Source organism: Anolis sagrei, chromosome 4 (assembly GCF_037176765.1).
Source record: "Anolis sagrei isolate rAnoSag1 chromosome 4, rAnoSag1.mat, whole genome shotgun sequence".
NCBI lineage: Eukaryota > Metazoa > Chordata > Lepidosauria > Squamata > Dactyloidae > Anolis > Anolis sagrei.
This window is the reverse complement of record NC_090024.1, coordinates 235,337,577-235,365,437: the sequence shown is the minus strand read 5'-3', so window position 1 is coordinate 235,365,437 and position 27,861 is coordinate 235,337,577. Positions and strand designations below refer to the sequence as shown.

At 41.4% G+C, this 27,861-nt stretch overlaps 1 protein-coding gene across 2 annotated transcripts in view; it reads left to right on the top strand.

Annotated features, from left to right (window-relative positions):
* The window catches only part of NKAIN4 (sodium/potassium transporting ATPase interacting 4), a 169,667-nt gene that overhangs the window by 67,907 nt on the left and 73,899 nt on the right, over positions 1-27,861 (top strand). For both annotated transcript variants that reach the window (XM_060771962.2, XM_060771961.2), the window contains exons 3-4: positions 192-272; positions 25,559-25,756. In XM_060771962.2, the coding sequence (XP_060627945.1) occupies positions 192-272; positions 25,559-25,756 (279 nt within the window). The remainder of the gene's footprint in view (positions 1-191; positions 273-25,558; positions 25,757-27,861) is intronic.

Genomic DNA, 27,861 nt, shown 5'->3' with positions numbered 1-27,861 from the left:
CAAAGGCGGAAGGAGTCTTTAAATGGAAAGGTCTTTGCTTGCCATCAAAAGGAGTTTTGTTGCTCACATCTTTCAGATATCCACCATTTGTGACACCAGACTTGTGTTGCCTTTGTATGCTCTGCTCCTCTCCAATGTGACTCCCTTCTTTTTCCTTTCTGTCCCCTTGCCCTGCCCCCTCTTTCCTCCAGTATGCCATCTGGACCGCCATCTGGGTCACCTGGAACATCTTCATCATCTGCTTTTATTTGGAGGCTGGCGGCCTTTCAAAGGTGAGTGAGGCTGAAGTCCGAACAGCCAGAGACGATCACGGATATGGAGCAGTGGAGCGGGTGGCACGAGGTGGAGAAGAGCAGATTAGAAAAGGGCTCAAGGGGAGGATGCAAAGCGGGCCTGATTTCACACATCAAAGTATAGCCTGGGAGAACCTGGTAAGACAAAATGCAGCCTGCGCACTTTGAGATTAGGGATAGAAAGAAAAGGGGGCGGGGAGGTGGGGAGAAGGGGATTAAATTACTCTTCCATAAACTGAATCCAATTCAGTGCTTTAATACCTCTCCAAAAAGAGGCTATCAATCACGTTGGGCTTGGTAGTGCGATTTTGGTGGGAAATTAATTGTTTAACTCTTGCATTGTAGGCGTGTCCATGGGGGGTTTTTTGGGGGAGGGGGGATTGCATGTCCTTTAAACTCTCCACTTCCTATTTTTTGAACAAACAAGCAAACATCAGATTCTAACAGAAAGCCTTTATTAACATGCCAAGCCCATTGCAACATTCCACATTTAAAGCAGGGGTTTTCCAGATTGCAATCTGTTAATACTGTATTTACTGGTGTATAAAACTACTTTTTAACCCAGGAAAATCTTCTCAAAAAGCCAGGGCTTGTCTTATATGCCATGTGTCATCTTATAGGGTGGGTGCTGAAACTTCTGAACCAAACTGGAGAATCTGTGATCACCACATATGGTGGGAAAAGCTCAAAAATGGCCATGGCTGCATCCCTGCCTTATGCGGCAACCGTATGAAAGCAGCAAGGGTGGTGCTGTACGAGCATGGTAGAAGAAAATCCACTCACCAGGATTTGTTGAAATAAGTGACTTAATGTGGTCCCAATGATGAGGTGACAGGGAAGGTGTACGTGAAGGATGGAGCAAGCTGCATACGTCTGGGATGCCCAGGGTATGGGAAAAAAAGAGATAGAGTGGTCCTGTGGTCACAAAAACGTGCCTCTTTCACCTGTCTGGCCCACCTTTGTATCCTATTACCGTACTGCCTTCTCTGCCTTTCCTGAGGACTGCAGTGAAGCAGCGCAGGAACACATGTGCGAGATCTGAGAAGCAGAGAAGGAGGTATGATAATAGGAAAATTACCATATTGAAATCAAATCTGATTTTTTAATTTTTTTATTTGGTGTGCATTGGAAGAGGAGTGGTCTTATATGGCAAGTATATCCCAAGCTCTATATTTTAACTGGAAAAGTTGGGGATTGTATTATAACCCAGTCATCTTATACACCAAAAAATATGGTACATTCTATTGTTTGTTATGTGTCGAAAGTTACTTGAGAGCAGTAAGAAGTGCAATCCCCCAAAAATGGAATATATCTGTTTGGAAAAAAATAAGTACCCAGGGTTACTACCTCTCAGGACTTGGACCATCTTCTCCCAGTCCTTAGGAGGAGGACTCTCAGGGCAAGAGTGTGGCCTTGAAATTTTGTGGATGTATTTTCTTCATGTATTAGACTTGAAATTTTATAGCTATTCTGTACAACTATGGTTGATGCTTAATATATTAGTTTTAGTGACATTGGTTGGACTTCACAAGGAAAGCTATGATTGCATCTAATTACACGTTTGTGGCTGGTTTGTTGTCACAATTTCTGTGTATTGTTCAGGGATTGCGAATGTCTGCCAGTGCTCGCTTATTGGACATCAGTCTCTATGAGTTCCAGGGATCTATTCCTCAGGTGATCGGAAAGCAGCTGGCTGATATTTCCATCCATCCTTTCACAAGTAATCTCTCTGTGAGTGGAGACTCTGCTTTTGGCTGCCACACCAGAGAATCCTGAAAGGCTCATGCCCAGTTTATTTAGATAGTAATGAGAAGGACTGGGAGACACTACTTAAGTAAGTGATACAGAATTCCAGCCATTATCTAACATTGCTTCTTATAATACCATCCTTCCACAAGGCCTGATCCCTGTAACATCAAGGTTTGGCCCAGAAATCCCAGGTCCTGGTATAGTTCTTACCTGACACCTGTTGAATAGTTGGCATCCTGTATTTAAATACTCTAAGCTTAGATCTGGAAAATTGTGTCCAATTCTGGGCACCACAATTGAAGAGAGATGTTGACAAGCTGGAATGTGTCCAGAGGAGGGTGACTAAAATGATCAAGGGTCTGGAGAACAAGCCCTATGAAGAGCGGCTTAAGGAGCTGGGCATGTTTAGCCTGAAGAAGAGAAGGCTGAGGGGAGATATGATAGCCATGTATGTGAGAGGAAGTCACAGGGAGGAGGGAGCAAGCTTGTTCTCTGCTTCCCTGGAGACTAGGACACAGAACAATGGCTTCAAATTACAAGAAAGGAGATTCCATCTGAACATTAGGAAGAACTTCCTGACTGTGAGAGCCATTCAGCAGTGGAACTCTCTGCCCCGCAGTGTGGTGGAGGCTCCTCCTTTGGAAGCTTTTAAACAGAGGCTGGATGGCCATCTGTCAGGGGTGCTTTGAATGCAATATTCCTGCTTCCTGGCAGGGGGTTGGACTGGATGGCCCATGAGGTCTCTTCCAACTCTATGATTCACTCCTGATTTTTACAATTCTTATGATTTGAAAATACTTTTCTTTGACTCATCATACCATGGAAGGCTGGCTCCTCCCAATCCATTCAAAACATCATCATTCTGTGACCTTTTAAAAAGTGTTGTTGCTGATGGGATGCATACATGTTCTCCCATCACACACAAAAATGGTGCTTCTGCAATGGAAGAGTCCATAGTATTTCAAAAAAAACACAACAATCCATTTCTTGGACACTTTGCAGACAGATCCCAATGGAATATTGGCAGGATGAGACAAACATCATGTGATGGGACCCGTTCAAAATCATTCTCAAACAGTCTCAGAAATCAAGTGTTTCCTAATGTGGTGAGGTCCTATGAAAGGCACATACATTAAGAGCTCTTTTTGAGGGAGAAAGCAACATTCCTGGTAAAGAGTTCTCCCCTACGTCCCCTAACCCTCATCACAAAATCCACATTTAATTCAGAACAATATAGCTCAGCTAATCTGTCTATGTCAGTAGCTGTTTAATTTATAGTGACAAAATGCAAAGAAGTGCAATGAAGTAGAAAGAATGGAGTTAGTGAACTTGGCAGCTGGTGGTAATGGCTGCCCTTTTGTGTTTAGACAGGTGATAACTCAGGTGGGGGGAGGTATGTGTATGCACGTGGAGGGAGGGGATGGATTTCAATCCATTTAACTGGTTTCACAAATGTTGACTCTTGTAAGGATGGAGAAAAGACACTCCCTAATTGCTTGCCCAAGATTAGCGAAAGTCATACCCAAATTTTCTTGATGGTGGGTGTGTCCATGGTTGGATTGGGCATCATTGTTCCTCCCTTGTGAGTCAAGACCAGCAATTAAGATCTGAGAAGATGAATTTTGTATTTGGACAACAAATCTGCCTCCATTGAATGCATAGAGGAAGGCAGTGGGCTACTCACACCTTGGCAATTTCAGACATGTATGGTGTATGTGTTATCTCCATCTATTTCTGGTGTACATACATGATAAGATATGGAAATCTAGGATAAGAGGTTCTTCTAAAAAAATACAATATAGGTAGGTAGGGGTTAATTCACACATCTTGCTCCATTGTCTTGGTTCCTCCTTTACATGTGGACAGTTCTGTTGATGTCACATTGAATGGCTGATGGCTGTTCCCTTTGACACAGATGTTCTTCTCTGATCTTTCAGTAAAAACTTCTGGAAGCCTCTCTTTGGAGTAATGAAAGGATAGGAGCCCAGGTCCTTATTTCATCTTGAAACCCAACCCTAAGGCAGTGCTTCCCAAACTTCCCTCAGTAATCTTAGACTTAAATACTTAGAAGGCTCAACCAACCAATAATCAGGAGTTCTGGAAACCGAAGTCCAAAACAAATGGCAGCCAAAGGTTTGGGAAGCACTACCATAATGAGAGGATATTATCAGACCAGATGCTAAGATTCAGGCTAATTTGCTCATTGTTGATAACGGTATGATAGGGCATAGTGAGCAATTTTGAGTTGCCAAGATATTGTTGAATTGCAACTCCAGCATAACTAATGACGAGAAGTTCATGAGAGCTGCAGTCCTACAGAAAGGACACACATTTCATACATGAGACCTGGAGAGGATTGGAGGAAGTGTGTGGGAATGGGATTGCAGCTAGTGATTTGGAAGCTCAGAGAGACATGCAGATGGAATAGGAAACATAATTTGAAAACATTTAATTTTTGGACATCATCAAAGGCCACACTTTCTGATCGAAATAGTAAAAAAAAAAAAATCTGCAGAGTTATAGAGCAACAGAAATATTCTGGCAGCAATAGTTTTTAAAAGGCAGCTCCGAGAGTAAGCACTCAAAAGGTGTGAAGCAGTAGGGAGATATGGTACCTTGCTTTATGCTGATAGCATCTCAAGCTCAACCTGAAAAGATTTTCTGACATTCTAGGGTGTAGGTAACATAGGGCCCTTCCACACAGCCATATAACCCAGAATATCAAGGCAGAAAATCCCACAATATCTGCTTTGAAATGGGTTATATGACTCCACACTGCCATATATTCCAGTTCAAAGCAGAAAATGTGGGATTTTATTTAGCTGTATGGAAGGGGCCTAAGAAGCCTTGTTAAAGTCTTTCACAGGACCTCATCACATGCAGGCTTCCCCCTGTTTCTAGAGACTTTGAAAATGGAGTCCTGCAGTGGCCAAGACTACTTCCAGGATTGCCCATGGGATTCCAGTTTAAAAGTGCCTAGGAACAGGTGTTTTTGGAGTGGGGTGCTATCTGACTCTAGACCTCTCTATTTGCGTGGCAGTGGGGAAAGGCAGGTACATCACCGTGTGACGGCAACTGCCAGATAGATGTCTCCATTGTATTGCAAATGGAGTGGTGATTGCTGTTAAAACTGCAAGTTATTAACATGTCTGATGAGGGAGATATCTAAACAATATGGAAAGGCCTGAAAGGCAATGCTAAAGAAGACAGTTCCCCAGCTTTCCACCCCTCGAGGGATGAGGTCCACAGTCTTAGCCTTTGAAAGCCATTTTCAACAACTCAGAAAAAGTACGCTCTGCTTTCTTTGTGCTTTAAAAGAATGAGCAGTTGGCCCATATCATGATCCAGGTTTTTTTGTACCAGCTTCTGGCTATGCCATGTTGTTCCTTCAATTGAATTCAAACCTCTATTTATTTATTTGTATTTATTTACCTATCATATTTACTCAAATCTAATGCACACTTCACTTTTGGCTATGTTCTGAAGGCCTCATGAATGAGACCTTAGTTGGGAAGCTGCTGACCATCCATCAGGCCAAGTCTGGCAAGTTCGCCAGCCTCATCATGATGATGATGATAATGATTATATTTATTTATTTATACTCTGCTTTATCTCTCCCAAAGGAGACTCAAAGTGGCTTAGCATAAAAGCATTTGCATACAACCTAAAATATACCAATATTCATACATTAAAACAGAATGAAATATAAACAGTATTTTAAAAATTCACTGTTGAAATCCATTACGAATCCCTCTTGCCTGTCAGCCACTCAGAGGCAGATAGCAAAATGGTCAACAAGCAAGGGAACCACCAAACGCAGCGCCCAGACACGCATCAAGGAACATGAAAGGCACTGCAAACTACTCCAACCAGAGAAATCAGCCATAGCAGAGCACCTGATGCTGATGAACCAACCTGGACACAGCATATTATTTGAGAACACAGAAGTGCTGGACCACTCTCACAACCACCATGACAGACTACACAGAGAAGCCATTGAAATCCACAAGCATGTGGACAATTTCAACAGAAAGGAGGAAACCATAAAAATGAACAAAATCTGGCTACCAGTATTAAAAAACTAAAAAATTACAGCAGCAAAACAACAGAGGGGAAACAAACAGGCACATAAAATCACTCTCAACAAAAGATTCCCCCCCAGGCGCTTCCAAGCCATTGAATGCAAATCAAGGTGATCAGCTGAAACATTCACAGCTAGCCCCAGCAGACAAAAGTCCTTTGTCTCACCCTGGTCATTCCACAGATATATAAACCCATTTTTCCTACTTCCAACAGACCTCACTACCTCTGAGGATTCTTGCCATAGATGCAGGCGAAACGTCAGGAGAAAAATTGCCTCCAGAACATGGCCATATAGCCCGGAAAAACCTACAACAACCCATGGATTCCGGCCATGAAAGCCTTCGACAATACAAGCAAGGGAAAGCCACATATTGCATTTGACAGCAAATCTTTTTTTGCAATATTTACCTTCAAAATTGTGGTGCACAATTGAAGGTGCATTATACTCAAGTAAATACAGATAATTTTATCCCGCCTTTCTCTCAATACAGGGACTCAAGGCAGCTAACATAGTACAAATAAAAACAGTGTAAATGCATTATAATATAAATGTAACAATTACAAAACAATTAAACCATTTGTGTCATCAAAACCTATATATTTATTTAGGTAAATATGGCTGCTGGAACATACATGGATGGACTTGCACAGCGTGTGCCATCGTGCCAATTATGAGTCGAAAAGTGATGGGGGCATCTCCGTAGAAATCAGGCCACAACCTTCTCAAAACAATAGAAATTAATCTGATTGGGTTTGTCCTCGCACTCCTATACCTGTCTGGCACCTTTCTATTGGAGTTATTTTAGTCTCTGAGCTCTTTGCATTGTCTTCAAAAGGACAGGATGACATTTGAAAGTGTTTCTTAGCTCGCCCTGTCATCTCTGGCACAGGTCCATATCTCCAAAGAGGAAGATGAAAAATTACACTAGATAGAACTGGAGAAGGTGCAGAAAAGGGCAGCCAAACTGATCAAGAGAGTGGGATAACTCCCTTATGTGGAATGATGACAGTGTCTGAGGCTATTTAGCATACAAAGAAAAAAGGTCAAATAAAGGGAGGTATGATAGAAATGTAAAAAGCAGTGGTGAAAGTACCGTATATACTCTAGTATAAGCCAACCCAACTATAAGCCAAGGCACCTAATTTTACCATAAAAACTGGGTAAACATTGAATCGAGTATAAGCTGAAGGTGAGAAATGCAGCAGCTATTGGTAAATTTCAAAATAAAAATAAATGCCAATAAAATTACATTAATTGAGGATCAGTAGGTAAAATGTTTTTGAATACTTACATTTAAGTTAAGACTGTCCAACTCTGACTAAATGATTATTCTAACCTTTTTCAATGTACATGTGCTTATGTATCCTTCCAATAATAGCAGAGTAAAATAATAAATGTAGTAGTAGTAGTAGTAGTAGTAGTAATAATAGAGTAAGGTAATTTATTTATTATTTATTTACAGCGTTTATATTCCGCCCTTCTCACCCCGCAGGGGACTCAGGGCGGATTACAGTGTACACATATATGGCAAACATTCAATGCCAATTTTTGACATACAAACATATACAGACATAGGTAGATGTTATTTAACTTTTTTCTGGCCGCCAGGGGAGCTGTCGCTTTCATTGTCCATCTGCGACACTGATGAAGCACTTCCGCATTCCCCGCATGCTTCCCCGCTGGAATGCTTTGCTGGAGTCTTCTTTATGACCTCATAAATCAGTTAATTTAGCCTCCCCACACTTTTTAAAGGTGGTACCTTATTTTCCTACTTGACAGATGCAACTGTCTTTCAGGTTGCAAAGGTCGACAACAGGCTACACACAATTGGTTGGAAACCCACTCCAACCTGGGCTGGCTTCGAACTCATGACCTTTTTGGTCAGAGTGATCTTAATGCAGCTGACACTCAGCCAGCTGCGCCACAATCCCTGTAATGGAAATGTAATAATAACAGTACTAATAGAGTTAAACAATCCATGTAATAATAGAGTAAAATAATAAATGTAATAATAATAATAATAATAATAATAATAATAATATAGTAAAATAATAAATGTAATAACAATAATAATAATAATAATATAGTAAAATAATAAATGTAGTAATAATAAACAGAGTAAAATAATAATAATAATAACAATAAATGGAGTAAAATAATAAATGTAATAATAACAATAAATAGAGAAAAATAATAAATGTAATAATAATAATAATAATAATAATAATAATAGAGCAAAATAATAAATAACTTTGACTCGAGTATAAGCCAAGGGGGGCTTTTTCAGCCTTAAAAAGGGCTGAAAAACTTGGTTTATACTCAAGTATATGTGGTAGTTAGGGTAAAAGGAAAGTTCATTTGTTACTCCCTCTCCCTCCCTGTATGTTCCCCCCTTTCCTTTTAATTAGGGATTTCAGTGTCACCTTCTGAAGTAGAAGGGTGGTAATTTCAGGGCAAATAAATAGACACTTTTCTTCACACAGCACAGACGCCCTTTCTACATTGTCATATAAAGTCCAGATTATATGCTTTGAACTGGATTATATGGCAGTGCAGGCTCATATAATCCAGTTCAAAGCAGATCATGTGGATCATCTGAATTATCTACTTTGATCATCTGAATTATATGGCAGTATAGAAGGGGCCAGAGTTACTAAATGGTGGGCCCCCACTCTCACAAGGTGTGTTGACCTTCCCAGTTTGGACAGCTTTAGAAGAGAATTACATTCAGCCCTCTCGATGATGAGTAGTTGGGGTTTGTGTGTGTGTGTGTGTGTCAAGAGCGACTTGAGAAACTGCAAGTCGCTTCTGGTGTGAGAGAATTGGCCGTCTACAAGGATGTTGCCGGAGGAAGCCCAGATGTTTTGATGTTTTACCATCCTTGTGGGAGGCTTCTCTCATGTCCCTGTAAGGGGAGCTGGAGCTGACAGAGGGAGGTCATCCACGCTCTCCCCGGATTTGAACCTCCGACCTGTCGGTCTTCAGTCCTACTGGCACAAGAATTTAACCCATTGCCAGAGGTAGCCCTAGGTAATTTTCAACGGTAAGCAAACAGGATTTTGCCCCCCCCCCCCAACCAATCACTGATATATATTTTCTGTTCGTCGTGGGAGTTCTGTGTGCCATATTTGGTTCAATTCCATCATTGGTGGAGTTCAGAATGCTCTTTGATTGTAGGTGAACTATACATCCCAGTAACTACAACTCGCATATGTCAAGGTCTTTAGATTGCATATTCCGGTGGCACAATGTGCTGGCAGGACTGAAGACCTACAGGTCGCAGGTTCAAATCCGGAGAGAGTGTGGATTAGCTCCCTCTGTCAGCTCCAGCTTCCCATGCAGGGACATGAGAGAAGCCTCCCACAAGGATGGGGAAACATCCGGGCATCTCCTGGGCAACGTCCTTGGAGATGGGCAATTCGCTCACACCAAAAGTGACTTGCAGTTTCTCAAGTCACTCCTGACACACAAAAAAATCTTGAATGGCCCTTGTGGTCTCGTCTAACTCTATGCTTCTGTGACGACAGCAACAAAACCATCCTGTCATCCACGCAGTCTTCTTTTCTTGAAGTCTAGTGGCAGAAGCACAGTCAACTACCTTTAAATATCTGTGGCACCATCAATGCACACAATCTGGATAACTTTTAAGCAAGAACAAAAATAATTCCTTTGCCAGCCCCCCTGAGACTCCGCTGCTCAGCACATGCCGCCAGGAGATAAAAAATTACGGTTTCCACTTTTAGGCTGATAATAAATTTTCTCGCTTGAGAACATGCAAAATTATTCAACCATCAAGCTCTCGTGGGGCTTGCCTCGTTGGACTCAATTCATTCAGCAGGCTATTACAGCGGCTTTCTCTGATAACTAATGGAAGGGAAGAAAGCAGCGAGTGAGTGCCGAAGCCCAGCTGTCTCACCGCTCTTAGACCCAACCAGAGAAAAAAACAAAGAGAAAGGCAGAAAAAAATTGAATACCATTTTATGGGGTTTGGGGCAAAGAAAATGTCTCCTAATTCCCTGCATGTCAGCCAGAAAAGAAATATACCATTCATGCTGCATAATCATTTTCTAACATTCAGAATAACTATTTTCAATTTGCTGCTTGATTAAAAAAAAACATAAATGGAATAGTTTACACATTTTTGTTTCTGCATTCAAAATCAGAAGGTCAAAATTGGAACGAAGGGATGGAAAAATGTAAAGGAAGTAGAGATTTGGACTAAATGAGCTTCAGAGTACCTTTCATACATGGACAGTTCCTCCAAAGTCTTGGTTGAATGTAAAATTCAATTGCAGAATGTCAAGCTTGGGAAATGAAACCTTTTGGACTTCAGGTCCCAGAATCTGGATATTGTACTAAAAAAAAGTCTCCCTAATGTTTCCAAATTTAGTACAGTGAATTTATAGGAAGAACACTCCTCCCAGAGGCATTATTGTTGTTGTTGTTGTTCATTCGTTCAGTCGTCTCCGACTCTTCGTGACCTCATGGACCAGCCCATGCCAAAGCTCCCTGTTGGCCGTCACCACCCCCAGCTCCTTCAAGGTCAGTCCAGTCACTTCAAGGATGCCATCCATCCATCTTGCCCTTGGTCGGCCCCTCTTCCTTTTGCCTTCCACTTTCCCCAGCATAATTGTCTTCTCTAAGCTTTGCTGTCTCCTCATGATGTGGCCAAAGTACTTCAACTTTGTCTCTAGTATCCTTCCCTCCAGTGAGCAGTCGGGCTTTATTTCCTGGAGGATGGACTGGTTGGATCTTCTCGCAGTCCAAGGCACTCTCAGCACTTTCCTCCAACACCACAGTTCAAAAGCATCGATCTTCCTTCGCTCAGCCTTCCCTAAGGTTCAGCTCTCACATCCGTAGGTTACTACAGGGAATACTATGACTTCTTCTTCTTCTTCTTCTTCTTCTTATTATTATTATTTATTTATTTATTTATTTGTATCCCATTTTTCTCCCATGGGTGGGACTCAAAGCGGTAAACAAATGATTAAAAACAAAAATTACATAATACAAAAGCACAACATCATCCTCCTAAGCCAAACAAGTAAACCAGTGTTTCTCAACCTGGGGGTCAGGACCCCTGGGGGGTCGTGAGGGGGTGTCAGAGGGGTTGCCAAAGACCATTAGGAAACACAGTATTTTTTGTTTGTCATGGGGGTTCTGTGTGGGAAGTTTGGTCCAATTTTATCGTTGGTGGGGTTCAGAATGCTTCAGGTGAACTATAAATCCCAGGAACTACAACTCCCAAATGTCGACTCTTTTCCCCAAACTCCACCAGTGCTCACATTATTGAGTATTCATGCCAAGTTTGATCCAGATCCATCATTGTTTGAGTCCACAGTGTTCTTTGGATGTAGGTGAACTACAACTCCAAAACTCAAAGTCAGTGTCCACCAAACCTTTCCAGTATTTTCTCTTGGTCATGGGAGCTCTGTTTGCCAAGTTTGGTTCAACTCTATTGTTTGTGGAGTTCAAAATGCTCTTTGATTTTAGATGAACTATAAATCCCAGAAAACACAACTCCCAATTGACAAAATAATCCACAACCCCCACCCCCCCAAATATAGTCCAGGAAATGAAAATATATCCTGCATATCGGATATTAACATTACGATTCATAACAGTAGCAAAATTAGTTACGAAGTAGCAACAAAAATAATTTTATGGTTGGGGGCCACCACAACATATGGGGAACTGTATTCAGTGGTTGCAGTATTAGGAAGGTTGAGAACCACTGAAGTAAACAATAAATAAAACACATTGCATAAACACATTACATAAGCCATATAAGATAAACATAATAAACAACAACATTTATCATTATCTTTAAAAATCCCTGTGCCTCAGACTACTGAGGTCACTCTTAAAACATTATACTAAAAAATCTCGAAGCTTCGAATCTTTGACCATTTGAACCTTGCCAAACTGGTATAGGCTTTGGTAATGAGTGTTGGCAATAATCACTAGCTGTCTAGTCATAGCTTATTGTGGGCTGTCTGGGAAGGCCAGCTTCCACAGAAAGGTTTTGACCTTGGAGTGAAAGGCCAATAATGAGGAGGCCAAATGCACCTCTTTGGAGAGGGAGTTCCAGAGTCGCGGGGCCACCACTCAAAAGGCCCTCTCTCATTCCCACCACCCAAACTTGTAACAGCGGTGAAACCAAGTGAAGGGCCTCTCCTAATGATCTCAGGGCTTGTGTGGGCTGATAGTAGGCTGGGCCTGAACCATTAAGGGCTTTATAGGCTAGAATCAGCACCTTGAATTATGCCCGGAAACAAACTAGACAAATGGGTTGTTGTAGTTTTCAGGCTGTATGGCCATGTTCTAGAAGCATTCTCTCCTGACATTTCATCTGCATCTCTGGCAGGTATCCTCAGAGGTTGTGAGGTATGTTGGAAACTAGGAAAATTGGGTTTATATATCTGTGGAAAGTCCAGGGTGGGAGAAATAACTCTTGTTTGTTGGAGCTAGGTGTGAATGTTTTAATTGGCCACATTGATTAGCATTTGATGGCCTGACAGTTTTTAGGTGTGGCTTGTTAATGCCTGGGAGAAGCTTTTGTTGAGAGGTGATTAGGTATGCCTGATTGTTTTTTGTCTGGAGTTCCCCTGTGTTTGAGTTTAGTTCTTTATTTAATGTTGTAATTTCAGAGTTTTTTAATACTGGTAACCAGACTTTGTTCCTTGCATGTGGACAGTTTCAACAGAAAGGAAGAAACCATGAAAATGAACAAAATCTGGCTACCAGTATTAAAAAACTCTAAAATTATAACACTAAATAACAAAACTCAAACATAGGGGAACTGTGTTAAAACTAAACTAAACAAACAGGCATTCAAACTAAAAACCCACCTTGGGTGCATCTACACCAGTGGTTCTCAACCTGGGGGTCGGGACCCCCAGAGGGGTCGTGAGGGGGTATCAGAGGGGTCACCAAAGACCATGAGAAAACATAGTATTTTCTGTTAGTCATGGGGGTTCTGTGTGGGAGGTTTGTCCCAATTCTATCGTTGGTGATGTTCAGAATGCTCTTTGATTTAAGTGAATTATAAATTCCTGCAACTACAACTCCCAAATGTCAAGGTCTACTTTTCCCAAACTCCACCAGTGTTCATATTTGGGCATCTGTGTCAAATTTGGTCCAGATCCATCATTGTTTGTGCTCTCTGGATGTAGGTGAACTACAACTCCCAAACTCGTCTATACCCACCAAATCTTTCCACTATTTTCTGTTGGTCATGGGAGCCAAGTTTAATTCCATTGATGTTGGAGTTCAGAATGCTCTTTGATTGTAGGTGAACTATAAATCCCAGTGACTACAACTCTCAAATGACAAAATCAATCAATCCCCCCCTAAACCCACCAGTATTCTAATGTGGACGTATCAGGTATTTGTGCCAAATTTGGTCCAGAGAATAAAAATACACCCTGCATATCAGATATTTACATTATAATTCATAACAGTGGCAACATTACAGTTACAAAGTAGCAACAAAAATAATGTTATGGTTGGGGTGTCACCACAACATGAGGAACTGTACTAAGGGGTCATGGCATTAGGAAGGTTGAGAAACACTGATCTACACTATAGAATTAATGCACCACTTTAACTAGCTATGGAACCCTCGGATTTGTAGTTTGTGGAGGCATCATCACTCTTTGGCAGAGAAGGCTAAATGAAGACCTTGTAAGACTACAAATCCCATGGTTCTGTACCACTGAGCCATGGAAGTTCAAATGGTGTGAAACTGCATTACTTCTACTGTATACATATGCACCCATTGTTTGAAAAAGTGATCAGAATATCCCTTCCCCTATTTTGCTTGATCACCACACAAACTTCAAAAACTTTTAAAAAACACAACCAGAACAATTGTGAGACTTTTTATTGCTTGGTAGTTTATGGGACCTCTCAGGTTTGATGTTGTTTAAAGCCTCGGCATGTTTTAAACCAGTCCTGAAGTGCTTCAACTGTGCAAGCATTGTTTTCCTTTTCCAACACTGAGACCTAATAGGGAAGGTGGGAGCCATAAACCTTTACCAGACACACAGAGAAAGAAAAGAGACTTCGAGCCTGGAGAATGGCTTTATAAATCTCCATTGCTTATCTCTCAGCATGAAAGGGCTAGTTAGTGCTGGAAAACAGCTTAAAATACGGCCTCTGCTGAGCTAAACCTATTTCGCCATTGAGCAAGCTTCAGAAAACTTACACAAAGAGTTGTGGACCATTTCCAGATGGGTAGCTTCATTGTGAGTCTGTTGCGAAACGGCAATGAAGAAGCGGGATAGGATGTCAAAGATTCACACGTCTTTTTGTTACAGAAGCTTTTGTGGGCAAGAACTTACTCCATCAATGATGAATCAATGTGCAGACTGAAATAAAAGTGCAAGGGGATCACAGTTACTGAAAAAGACTCTCCAGGGTATCTGGCCGCCTCCGTCTTCCTTGTCTGAAAATTTCTCAAAGCATGATTAGCATCAGGGATCAGCAGAAGAGAACAGGCAGTTAGGGAAATACTAAGGGCACATCTACACTGCCTGTTCTGTTGCGCGCTGGGCCTGTAATAGCTGTCCTTTTCTATAGGACATATACTTTAAGCCCAGCGGGAAGCCAGGGAGCCTCAAAGAGAGGTTCTCAGGGATTTTGAAGTGATGGTCTTTGGAGTCTTTAATGATACAACAAAGTCTTTATTATGGAACAACACTTCAAGGCTTTCTTAGTCTAGTCCTCAATGGACTGGTATTTGACTTTAATTAACTGTACTTACTCTGCAGGAAAAAAAACCCTATTTAACCTCTTACAGGCTGCTTACTATCTATGCCACGTCGGTATGGGTCTTACTACCAATTCCAAATGTGTCTGGTTATCGAGTAGACCTACCAGCCAAGGCTTGAAGACATTTCAGCTGGAGTTCCGTGGATCTGTAATGCTGTCCTCCCTCAGAGAATTTTTTGAAGCTTCAGGGCTGTTTTCCCTCTGATTGCTTTGAGGCTGAGGGGCTGTGAGCTCTCAGCCAGAGCCTTGGGACCTTTTCCCTGGAATTTCTGCTTCTGTTTCCCCGGATGTTCTTGAGAAAAGAAGCTTTTCTACAGGACGAGCTGGTCTATGTCCTATAGTATAGCTTCCTTCCTGTGTGAGACTGACCACAAAATGGCTCCTTTCCCTCCTAGAGCCCTGAACAAGGGGCGGAACCAAAGCTTAATTATGATGGACAGGAGCCCTGCCCTATGACTGCAAACAGATAACAGAAAGAAAATAAACTTGGAGCTCCTGGTACAGCTCTACCAGTACACTGCCAGATAATGCCGTGGTGATAGCACATTAGATTGTGGTGTCCAAATGACACTCCAACCTAATGCGATTTAACCTAGGATAAACCTGTTAATCCTGGGTTAAAGAATGGGTTAAATGGGTTAATCCTGGGTTAAAGGCCCCAATCTCCTAGGAAGAGCCAAACTCTTATGGGTGTTGTGACTGTGGAGACTGCTATCAGGAATCACCATGCACATTCCCCCTTGGCAATCCTCACAACCATCCCGTGCTCCCCGGTCTCAGGCAGGCTGAGTAGATGGACTGGCAATGCCACCCTTCCTTTTTTATGGCTCATTTCACTTTACAATGGAAAGAAACAGTGCATTTACCAAGGCAGGAGGCTTCCCTATATCTCTGTGGTGCTCAGAAATGACACATTGGAGCTTTGGAGAGGGAATTTGTTATGAATAACTTTCCCACGTTGGAAAAGAATATCCCACTTCTGACACCAATTTGTCATGAATAACTTTTCAATAACTTTTTATTGCAATTTCCAATATGAGAGGTTATATCAGATTACAGAAAAACATCTAGACATACAGACATTGGACATACAGACATAATAGATTCTATGCAACTACATTGGATTTACTATTACATGGCTAACAAAACATGTAACAAAGGGGAATTACATTTTTACTCAACATTCACACTACATGTACATGCATTCATCCTCAGGCATTTAAATATTACCATATCATTTTCTCCCTCCTTGGAGAAGCACCTGTTAGGCCAGACCCTGTTTACGTGCAGCCTGGCAATGCATAGTTCCATAACTTCAAAATGCTGAAATGCCAAAACTTCTTTCCCTTAAGAACAATGCCAAGGACCAGATCTCTGTTTTCCATACAGCAGAACCTAACTTCCTGCACAAAATCCAAGACTCCAAAATCACACTTCTTCCTCTTCCCTTCAGAAAGAAGCCTCAAAGTGAGCAGAATCATGCTTTCGCATATTTATTTATTTATTTATTTATTTGCTTACTTACTTTATTTGTATACCGCCTTTCTCAGCCAATTGGCGTCTCAAGGTGTTTTCCAACAAATCAGTATACATAAAACATAATAGATAAAAAACATTAAACAGTTTAAGACATCACAAAAGCAATAAAAGCAACATCATCAGCATCTCATTATTCTCAAGCATTGTCCAATTCCATTGTCAGGTCATTTGATTTCCTATATTAGCTACTCTGTATTTGTAAACACTTGCTTGAATAGCCACGTTTTAACTTGCCTCTGAAACATCAAGAGGGAGGGAGCAGATCTGATCTCCCTAGGAAGGGCATTCCATAGCTAAGGAGTCACCACGGAGAAGGCCCTGTCTCTCATCTCCGCCAAACGTGCTTGTGACGAAGGCGGAACCGAGAGCAGGGCCTCCCCAGATGATCTTAAAGTCCTCAGTGGTTTGTAAGGGGAGATACGTTCAGACAGATAAGTTGTGCCAGAACCGCATATCTGACACTCTCTGAATACACAATCTCTGTCCTTCCCATGGACCATAGAGTCGGGTGAAACAGACTCCTCAGGTCTGTCACACTTTATTAGATTGAGTCTTTTATAGAAATATTCTGCTGATGTAGTCCCAAAGTTGTAAATTAATGATAGACGTCTTCCATCCTGGATCCATCTCAATTTGCTGGCCAGATGTTGATTTTCTTGATTGGTGTTGACAAACACAAGGCTTGTGTTGACTTCCTTCTTAACATAAGGAATGTTGCAAACATTTCCTTAACTTGAAATAATCATTGTCACAGTTCTTATCACGGTTTACTTTTCAGTTCTTATTAACAACTTTTAATTACAGTCCAGCAAACAGGTTGTTAGTCATCGCAAGCCTTATTATTGTACTGGTGTCTCCAAAATTATTAGCTCCATCCATACATTCTTCCATTCAACTCATTCATGCCCAAATATAATTTTACATTCATATTTCTCAAATCTGCATATTAAATTTTTGTGACACATTCCCCCTCCCCTCTCCAAAGCTACTTAGGCGCCTTCTAAACTACCTGATTATCTGCTTTCAACTGGATTATATGAGAGTGTAGACTCATAAAACCCAGTTCAAAATGTGGATAATCTGGATTATATGGCAATGTAGAAGGGACCTTTGATTTTTCTATTTTTGAATGTCCCAAGATCATTTCTCTGTATTTAAATCAGGTGGGAAACATGTGGCCCTCCAGATATCGCTGCACTACTGAACTTGGACTATCCAGATATTGTTGGTTCTGCAACTCCTGTTGTCCCTAGGAATTGTAGGTTGTGTATTCCTTGTCTGAAATTCCTAAATCTGAAAGGGTCCAATATCCAGAATTGTCCCCATGGGTGATAGTAGGGACTCTACAGCTAGAGGTAGACCAGGCATGTTTGGAAAATGTCTGATGAAAACCCCTTCTCCCCTGAGATACATGTTGAGTATCCCTTATCTGGAAATTGAATGTCTGTAATGCTCCAAAGTTGTCAAGATGGCGGTCTGACAACTGTACTTTCCAGTGATTCCACATTCATGAACTTTGTTTTATGCATGAAATTATTTAAAACGAAGTATACAAAATTACCTTCAGGGTATGAGTATATGAAATTTCCTGTTTAGACTTGGGTGCCATTGCCAAGATTGCTCATTATGTATCTACAGTATATGCAAATACAGGAACTGATTCCAAAATGAGCAATCCAAAAATACTTTTGGTCCCAAGAATTTTGGATACAGGAGACGCAAACTGTATATGTAAGTTGAATGTCCATCCTACTAGCACCAGGAGGGGCACATGCCCAGTACCTCTTATTTAAATTAATGGTAAGGCTCGGTTGGCATGTGAAATTCATGTGCTGCTCAGAACTCGATCATATCTCTAGATTAAGGATTTTGTGTCCAAGCAATCTAAAGAGAAAGAAAGCTAAGGCGGGAAGATTGCAATGGGAGCCCATGGGTGGTCCCTGTGGTCTCCTCGCTAATGCTTTGTTTATTGACTGAGGTCAATAAACTATTTGCTCTGAGTGCTTTCTCCTATTACCCTCTGTCAGTGTAGGTGTCCTCTGGAGCATTGCAGCAAAAGATGTCAGTCAAAAAAAGAATATTAATACAAGTATATTGGGAAAGCAACAAACCCATAACAATGATTTGCTTGTGTTGTTTCATGAGAGGATGGCAGTCCGAGGACAGAGAGTTTTTGAAGGTTGCACAATTTTTAAAAAATGGAATCAAAGTGAAGCAAGAGAAACCAGAATTCATGTATTAAACTGTTTAAAACCTTTCAGCTTTTAGTACTCATCAGGTGATTCCCAATGGCAGAAATATCTCAGGTATCAATGTCTTGCTTATTACAACTCTAGAAAAATCAATACAATGAACTGAACAGCAATGGGCCATGCATCTTCAACTTAATTTCCCTAGATATGGTAGAAAAGATATAATTCCAACCATCTCCAGCCACCATGGTCCATGATCTGAAATGATCAGAGTTGTAACCTAAGGCACTGTTTCTTAAACTGTGGACCTCGACCTCAAATAGGGTTCCCTTAGCTCAATGTTGGGGTCACAAAAAAGTTGGTAAAAGTATAAGGTTTCTGAATGCCATCTTGACATGTATAAGAAATCTGTTAGCAACAACGTGTAGTGTTTACAGTGGGCTCTGCAGAAAATGCTTCCAAATGCAGAATCATAGAATCAAAGAGTTGGAAGAGACCTCATGGGCCATCCAGTCCAACCCCATTCTGCCAAGAAGCAGGAATATTGCATTCAAATCACCTCTGACAGATGGCCATCCAGCCTCTGTTTAAAAGCTTCCAAAGAAGGAGCCTCCACCACACTCCAGGGCAGAGAGTTCCACTGCTGAACTGGTCTCACAGTCAGGAAGTTCTTCCTCGTGTTCAGATGGAATCTCCTCTCTTGTAGTTTGAAGCCATTGTTCCATGTCCTAGTTTCCAAGGAAGCAGAAAACAAGCTTGCTCCCTCCTCCCTGTGGCTTCCTCTCACATATTTATACATGGCTATCATATCTCCTCTCAGCCTTCTCTTCTTCAGGCTAAACATGCCCAGCTCCTTAAACCACTCCTCATAGGGCTTGTTCTCCAGATCCTTGATAATTTTAGTCGCCCTCCTGTGTACTTCAGCTGTACTTCATAAAAAAGGAAAATCATCCTGTTTAGTATGCCTTGAAGATGCTGATTTATTAACAGTAAATGTTTGGTTTTTATAACTATTTTATATACCTATTTACTTAGGGTTATGTAAACATTTCTTGGATGGAAAGGGGTCATGAGTGAAAACCGTTTAAGAATCCACTGATGTAAGGAACCACAAGGTGACTCTTCATTTATGATGTTTGCTCTCTATATTTGCATATTCCAGACCCAATACTGGAGGAGTGGCTCAGGCTGCTTCCACACAGCCAATAAATCCAAAGCAGAATGTGGAATTATAAGATCTGGTCCACTCTGGAAAGCCTACACAGAACCAGCAGCAATCTTCCATGGAGTCCACACAGAGCCATCAGATCTCTTACTCCATATTGGCTCCATCAAAACCCTGGAGTTTCTCCTCTTATCTAATGACAGGGACAAACAGTTTCCTCAGGCTAGCTCCAGAGGTTGAAGATGGCTGGAAAAGGATGCAAAAGCTAGTATTCCCATTGGAACACTGTATTTTGATTGCTGGAGACGAGACTCTTTTCATAATCCAACTTCTCCAGCTTCAGCCCTGCATTTATTTGCCTTTCCTATTTAGCATCTGGATCCTTCCTTGCCTGGTTTATACACAGGAAGGATCCTGTGGATTTTATAGCTGGAATAGGGATTTCTGGCGAGTCTTTTTATCACACAGTTTCTGTATGGATGTAAGTTGAGGTTCGCATTGGGGAGGAACATTTTGAAAACACCCCAACCTCAAGCTGGTTTCAAGATTTAGGCTTTAGATAGGTCTTCAGACCTGCTATTTTAACTTTCTTGATGTGTTGGACTGAAACTACACCAAGTATATTGTAGTAAATCAAAGTGGTGGCCCCAAACCAATAATCCAGTGTTAATCACATCTATATATATAAAATGCTCTGTGCATAATGAGTACCTTAAAAACAAAAGAACCAATGAACAAAATCACACCAAATTTGGCAACAAAACGTCTCACAACACAAGGAGTGACCATCACTCAAAAAAATATGATTTTGTCATTTGGGAGTTGTAGTTGCTGGGATTTATAGTTCACCTACAATCAAAGAGCATTCTGAACTCCACCAACGATGGAATTGAACCAAACTTGACACACATTTCTCCCATGTCCAACAGAAAATACTTGAAGGGTTTGGTGGGCAGTGTCCTTTGGTTTTGGAGTTGTAGTTCACCTATATCCAGAGATCATTGTGGACTCAAACAATGATGGATCTGGACCAAACTCTACACAAATACTCAATATGCCCAAATGTGAACACTGGTAGAGTTTGAGGAAAATAGAATCTTGACATTTGGGAGTTGTACTTGCTGGGATTTATAGTTCACCTACAATCACAGAGCATTCTGAACACCACCAACGATAGAATTGGGCCAAACCTCCCACCCAGAACCCCCATGTGGGCCACAGCAACGCATGGCAGGGGACAGCTAGTTACTTATAGGCACCCTAATTCAACAACACCAAATAAGCTGAACGTCTACTTTGCCCAACTTGTTATTAGCTCTGCCCCAGCATCAGCCTCAGAGTACTGAATTCTGCCCTGCTGTAGTTGCATGGTGTGATGGTTAAATCTGCACACAACTTGCTTAATAGTGCCATAAAAAGAACATCCCATCTTTCTCCTCTTGTAAAGCTTAAGATAAATTCATGGTTTTTTGGATTTTTTTTTTTTTTTTTGCTCAGAAAGACCTTTGGAGATGTCATCCTCTAAACTGATTAGGCTGCTCTGATTATGGCAAGTATTGAGTCTGAGTCTCAGAGTGATTGATACAGCTGCCACCACCAATTGCGGAGAGGTATCCATGAGCAGCGTGAAGAAAAGAGAAGAGACAATGAAATGATTGCAGCTTTAGCTGCATCATAGAAATAATCTGGCCAGGATGTAAGATTTTTTTTTCATTGCCTGGAGTGAAGAACACTTTCATTTCTTTTAATGCTAGTGAGTTATAAGCTGTTAATAGCACCTCATTACTCTGGTAAACTCTGTAACTTTTGCAAGCTGTGGGCACTCTGAGCTTTATCCCTTCTTTTCTACCTCCAAGATCCAAATGTATAAACTTGTTCTAAAGGCCATAACAAAGGGCTACATTCTTTATGTATGAAATTGAAGGAGGGAGGGTCTTTTCGGATTTTGTGCAGTGTGAGAACAGGGTGTCTCGTGGACAGCAAGCTCTAGAGTAGTGGTCCCCAACCTTTTTTTTTTTTTTTGACCAGGGACCACTTTGACCAGGGACTACTTTCCAACTTTAGTACCAAAAGGGTGACAAATCAGTTTTTGGTCAACTTCAGATTCGGTTTGGGGTGCTGATTCAAAAAATTGCATTGGATAGTCCACATCAGCTCTAGTTTCTGATAAAGAACATATTCTGTGGTCAGCAAGAGAGAAGGAGTGGCAGGCTGTTTGAAAGGAGCAGAAATAAAATAAAATAAAAAGGAAGGAGGCTCACAGACCAGATTTTCATCCTCATGGCCCATTGGTGGTCCGCAGCCCACAGATTAAGAACTACTGCTCTATAGGAAACCTTCAGATTGTTCAAGACAAAAAGTCTGTAATGTTACTATTCAGAATGTGTTGACTAAGATCCTGCATTGTGTAGCATAAATATATGCATGTAGAGTTATGCATTAATTGTGGTGCATAAGCCTTGAGCTGAATTCTTGGTTAGACCACACCTGGAATATTGTGTCCAATTCTGGGCACTGCAATTGAAGAGAGATATTGACAAGCTGGAATGTGTCCAGAGGAGGGCGACTAAAATGATCAAGGGTCTGGAGAACAAGCCCTATGAAGAGTGGCTTAAAGAGCTGGGCATATTTAGCCTGAAGAAGAGAAGGCTGGGAGGAGACATGATAGCCATGTATAAATATGTAAGAGGTAGTCATAGGGAGGAGAGAGTGAACTTGTTGTTTTCTACTGCCCTGGAGACGAATATGCAGAACAATGGCTTCAAACTACAAGAAAGGAGATTCCATCTGAACATGAGGAAGAACTTCCTGACTGTGAGAGCTGTTCAGCAGTGGAACTCTCTGCCCCAGAGTGTGGTGGAGGCTCCTTCTTTGGAAGCTTTTAACCAGAAGCTGGGTGGCCATCTGTCAGGGGTGCTTTGAATGCAATATTGCTGCTTCTTGGCAGGGGGTTGGACTGGATGGCCCATGAGGTCTCTTCCAACTCTATGATTCTATGGTTCTATGAATGACATGTTGGCACAACTGAGTCAAGGCACCCAATGTGCAATTGAACACACAGATTTATGTGTGTGCGCCTCCACACACAATGTGCATCCAGATACAGTAGCATTATAAGAACAAATCAATTCCCACAATGGGTTGTTGTAGGTTTTTTCGGGCTATATGGCCATGGTCTAGAGGCATTCTCTCCTGACGTTTCGCCTGCGTCTATGGCAAGCATCCTCAGAGGTAGTGAGGTCTGTTGGAACTAGGCAAAAGGGTTTATATATCTGTGTAATGACCAGGGTGAGACAAAGGACTAGTTCCAACAGACCCCACTACCTCTGAGGATGCTTGCCATAGATGCAGGCGAAACATCAGGAGAGAATGCCTCTAGACCATGGCCATATAGCCTGAAAAAACCTATAACAATCCAGTGATTCTGGCCATGAAAGCCTTCGACAATACAATTCCCACAATCTTGGTCCAAAATGTCTAACTGCTTCCATAGGGGAATGCATGCAGTACTAAAGGATGCATCTACACTAGAGACTTAATGCAGCCTGACACCACTATAACTGCAAAGCTATATGGAACGGAATGGGGGTAGTTGTAGTTTTACAAGGACTTTTCAAGCTTTCTCTGCCAAAGAGTGGTAGTGCCCCAGTAAATTACAGATTCCAGGATTTCCTAGCATTGGGCCATGACAGTTAAAGTGATGTCAAACGGCATTAATTCTACAGTGCAGATACACTGTAAGATACCAACAAGATTTAGCCATTATGGTTTGGGTCTATCTTTTTCATTTTAAACAGATTTTGTGCATGTTTGTTGATAATAAGGGGAGGAAATGAAAGAAGCATTGGGCAAAATCTGGGAGAGGATCAAATTGAAGGAAGTTTATGCAATCATATCAGAAACACATTCTCCTAAACTAGTAGGAAAAATGCACTGTCCTGGGAGACTAGAGAATTGTCTTTTCAGTCTAGAAGGGAGCTCACAAAGTGACCTGGGAAATGGAGGTAGGTCAGAGGTATTGTATTTCTTTAGTAGAGGAAAATGCATTATTATGATTAGGAAATGCTACATCCTTTCCATTCTGCGTAGTTCCTGGATGGCCTCTCATCCCAGGTGCCTCATGCACTATATGTTTTTGAAACTATAAGTCTGAGTGAAGCACATTCATGAAAGGAAGGAATAAACGCAAGAGAATCAACACATCTCCAGAAAGGGATTATAGGTAATTCTGAGGGGTGGTGTATATTAAGTAGCTATTGATCATGCCAGAGGTCAGTATCTTGGAGTAATTTGACCCAAGAGGTTAATTGTGATAGAGGTCAATAGAAGACCAAAACATGCAATACATCAGAACGCCAAAGGGAATTGAGAGGCGGATTTATGGGGAATATTTAGCGTTCGCAGCACAGAGGAAATTAGACTGGATTGCTGAAGGGCAGATTTCTTAACTCCAGTTGCAATTCTTTGGTCTTCATCAATTTGGATGTGGCATTTGTGCATCCATATGACATATCTAGGCCCACAGGTATTTATTTTTTTTTATACTTCTGCAATGCCATCTTGTAGCATAGTTGTGTTGGAAATGTGGAGAGAAAGAGATCTCACTGCTACTGAATCTGAGTAGCTATTCTATCCTCAACATATATAAGGAAAATAGGCGATATTATGTATACCAAAACTGCTTAAAAACAACAGGGACACCCCAAAATACAAAATTTCAACAGCTACAAAATGACATCTAACTACCATTCATTTAAAGTTAGAGACAATGAAGTTACAATTTCTAGGACACTTCAACAGACACACAAAACCTGCACCGTAATGTGTATACAGCATGCGAAATGACATCACAGTGATTTCCGTTTTCCGTTCTTGAGTTTGGAGTATAACAACTGCTTTGGGAGATTTGTTCAGGCATTCAGACAATGTGGCCGGTCCAGCAAAGTTGATGGCGGAGGACTATCGCTTCAGTGCCTGTGGTCTTTGCATCTTCCAGCACACTGACATTTGTTTGCCTGTCTTCCCAAGAGATTTGCAGGATTTTTCAGAGGCAACGCTGATGGAATTTTTCCAGGAGTTTTATGTGACGTCTGTAGATAGTCCACATTTCACAGGCATATAGCAGAGTTGGGAGAACAATAGCTTTATAAACAAGCACTTTGGTATCCCTACGGATGTCCCAGTTCTCAAACACTCTGTTCTTCATTGAGAAAAATGCTGCACTCGCAGAGCTCAGGCAGTGTTGTATTTCAGTGTCAATACTGACTTTTGTGGAGAAGTGGCTGTAATACTGACAATGGGTTGTATGTTATCAGCCTCTGAGCTAGAGATTTAAGAAGAATAGAGTCTGTCTGAAACTCTTTATTCAGGTGCAATATCTCTTATCTGGAATTCTGAATTCCAAAATATTTCAAAATTCAAAATTGTCCACATGGGTAGCCTTCCAATATTTCAGTGCATACCACATTTGTTACAAACAAAAAAAAAAACAGTAAATGCATTGGGTATAAAATTGCCTTTAGATTATGTGTATAGGAGTCACAAATGAATTTCACGTTTAGTCTTGGGACCCTTTTCCAAAAATCTCCTTGGGTATATGCAAGTATTCCAAACTCCCCCCACCCCCCATCTGAAATATGGGGCACTTCTGGTCCCGAGCATTTTGGATAAGGATAGTTGACCTGAATTAATATTTAGTTGGGACTATTTTTCGTCTGTCTCTGTGCATTATTTCTATGTTTCTGTTCTTTTTATTCTCCAGGACAGTGAACTCTTGACTTTTAACATTTCCCGGCATCAGTCATGGTGGAGCGAAAATGGCCCTGGCTGTGTAAGAAAGGAGACCCCCATGGTAGGCCTCAAGGGCTTGGACAGCCATTCCTACGTCTCTGTGATCGGCTGTGCTTTGGAGTATCGCTACATTGAAGTCATGCACAGTGCACTGCAGATTCTGGTGGCGGTGAGTAGGTTCTGCCTGACCCCTGAATCCAAGGGGTGCTGTTTGGGTTTTCCACCCCAAGTGTGTCTGTTCTGTGATCTATCCCTACTATTGCCAGTTCCCACATCTTCCATGGCCTTTTTTGCTCATTTCATAGAGACTGATGTTCTTTGTTAAAGTTTCCTAACATTGATGCCTAACATTGCTTGCCTGCACCAGCAAAGCCAAATTTTTCTAAAATGGTTTGTGTCATTCAGCCCCTTGATAAGAAAGTCTAAGGAAAGGAAATGGGAATGGGTTGTTGTAGGTTTTTTTGGGCTATATGGCCATGTTCTAGAGGCATTCTCTCCTGACGTTTTGCCTGCATCTATGGCAAGCATCCTCAGAGGTAGTGAGGTGACTTACAACAACCCAGTGATTCCAGCCATGAAAGCCTTCGACAATACATTGGAAATGGGAATGACTGTACATCTCTTTCCTTCTTCTTCTCCTCAATCAGTCCTGTTTTTTTAAAGTTTTTTGTATGTTTATTATTTAATTTATTTAAACTTGCCTATATCCCGCCCTGTGTCATAGCTTGTGTATGACCTTGGACTATCCTTCCCAAACACCTTTCCAATGACCTTGTTGGCTGGGGGATTCTGGAAGTTATAACCCAATTTAACAGCAAGTTTTCCAAATTGTGTAGTTCTAGATCACTTTTCAGGACATTCACATAGAACAAGCATTTCCCCTTGTGATTCTCAGTCCAGAGTGAATGAGGTTTCTCCCTATTGTATTAAGATGATTCCATGGCAACAGAGTAGTATTATTATTCGCTGGCAAATTGACGTCACTGGATTGCTTCAGTGGGCTAGCTCTACCACTCTCTTCTAGATATCACCACTGGAGACTGTCATTTTGCCCACATTCTTTGAACACTGAACTTATCCTGCCATAGGGGTGGCACCATGGGTTACTGCACTGGGTGACACCAATGCTAGTGATGCCATCATCTTGGCTTCTAATGAGGGTTCAAGTTGATTTGCACAGGATGTCTTAAACCTATACCTTATTGATAAACTCTACAAGCTAGCTGGCATTGCCCCCCTTGATGTGCGATGGGAAGTTGCTGATAAATGTGAGAGAAATAAGTCTGAACACTGTGAAGGCAATCCACTAAATGGCTACCAGTCTTCTACCAGTAGATTCAAATCAAGGAAAAGCTTTATGAGAACTACCACTCCTCTTGGCGTCCCCCCAGCAACTATAAGGGTATCCCTCTGGGCAGCTAAACCAGGAAATCCCAACAGGATGGCCCTCCACGAGGGTCTTCTTCCAGGGGCAAACCAAGAATGGGCAACTTGGAAGTCCCTGAACAGACTCAGAAAAGTGGAGTGGGCAGATCAAAAGATGACCTGGCAAAATGGCACTACCTAAAAGAATCCCACACATTGTGTGACTGTGGAGCAGAACAGACAACTCTGCATCTGTATGCTTGTCCACTATGCCCTGCCTCATGTACAGAGGAAGAATTGTTGGAGGCTACAGACAATGCCATTGCTGTTGCCTGTTTTGGTCATTTTTGCGCTCCTTCTATTTCTATCAGTTTTATACTAATTTATGCAATGCTTTTGATACAAAATAAAATAATACAGTTGGTTTGCCATAGGCCCCTTCATTTGTAAGGTGGCTGGAAATTAGGGACAATGAACTTTATAATGTTGGGAAGATGGGCAGAGGGAATCAAAGGGTACGAATATGGTTGAGATACAGGTATGGCTCAAATCCAACAGCCCAAAATCTCCAGAAACTCTTCAACCTTTGAAAAAACAATTTGCAAGTTAATACTTTCTCATAATATGAAAGTGTCAAATATGTGTTTATTTTAGTTGTGTAAAGCAGTATCTTCACTCTCATTAATGAAGACAACATACACGTACATAAGCACACAGGCAGGCAAGCAAAAAAAAAAAAAAGCAGACATTTCATAAAACCAGTCTACAAATACTGTGGTGAAGAGCTCCTTTCAGTTCAGATACAAAGTTGGGGTGGGGTTGATTTGTTCATACAGAAGATCCGCATGACATGTCATGAACTGTTTTAGAAATAACCCTGGGCTACTAAACAGTTTGGCTGAGCAGAAT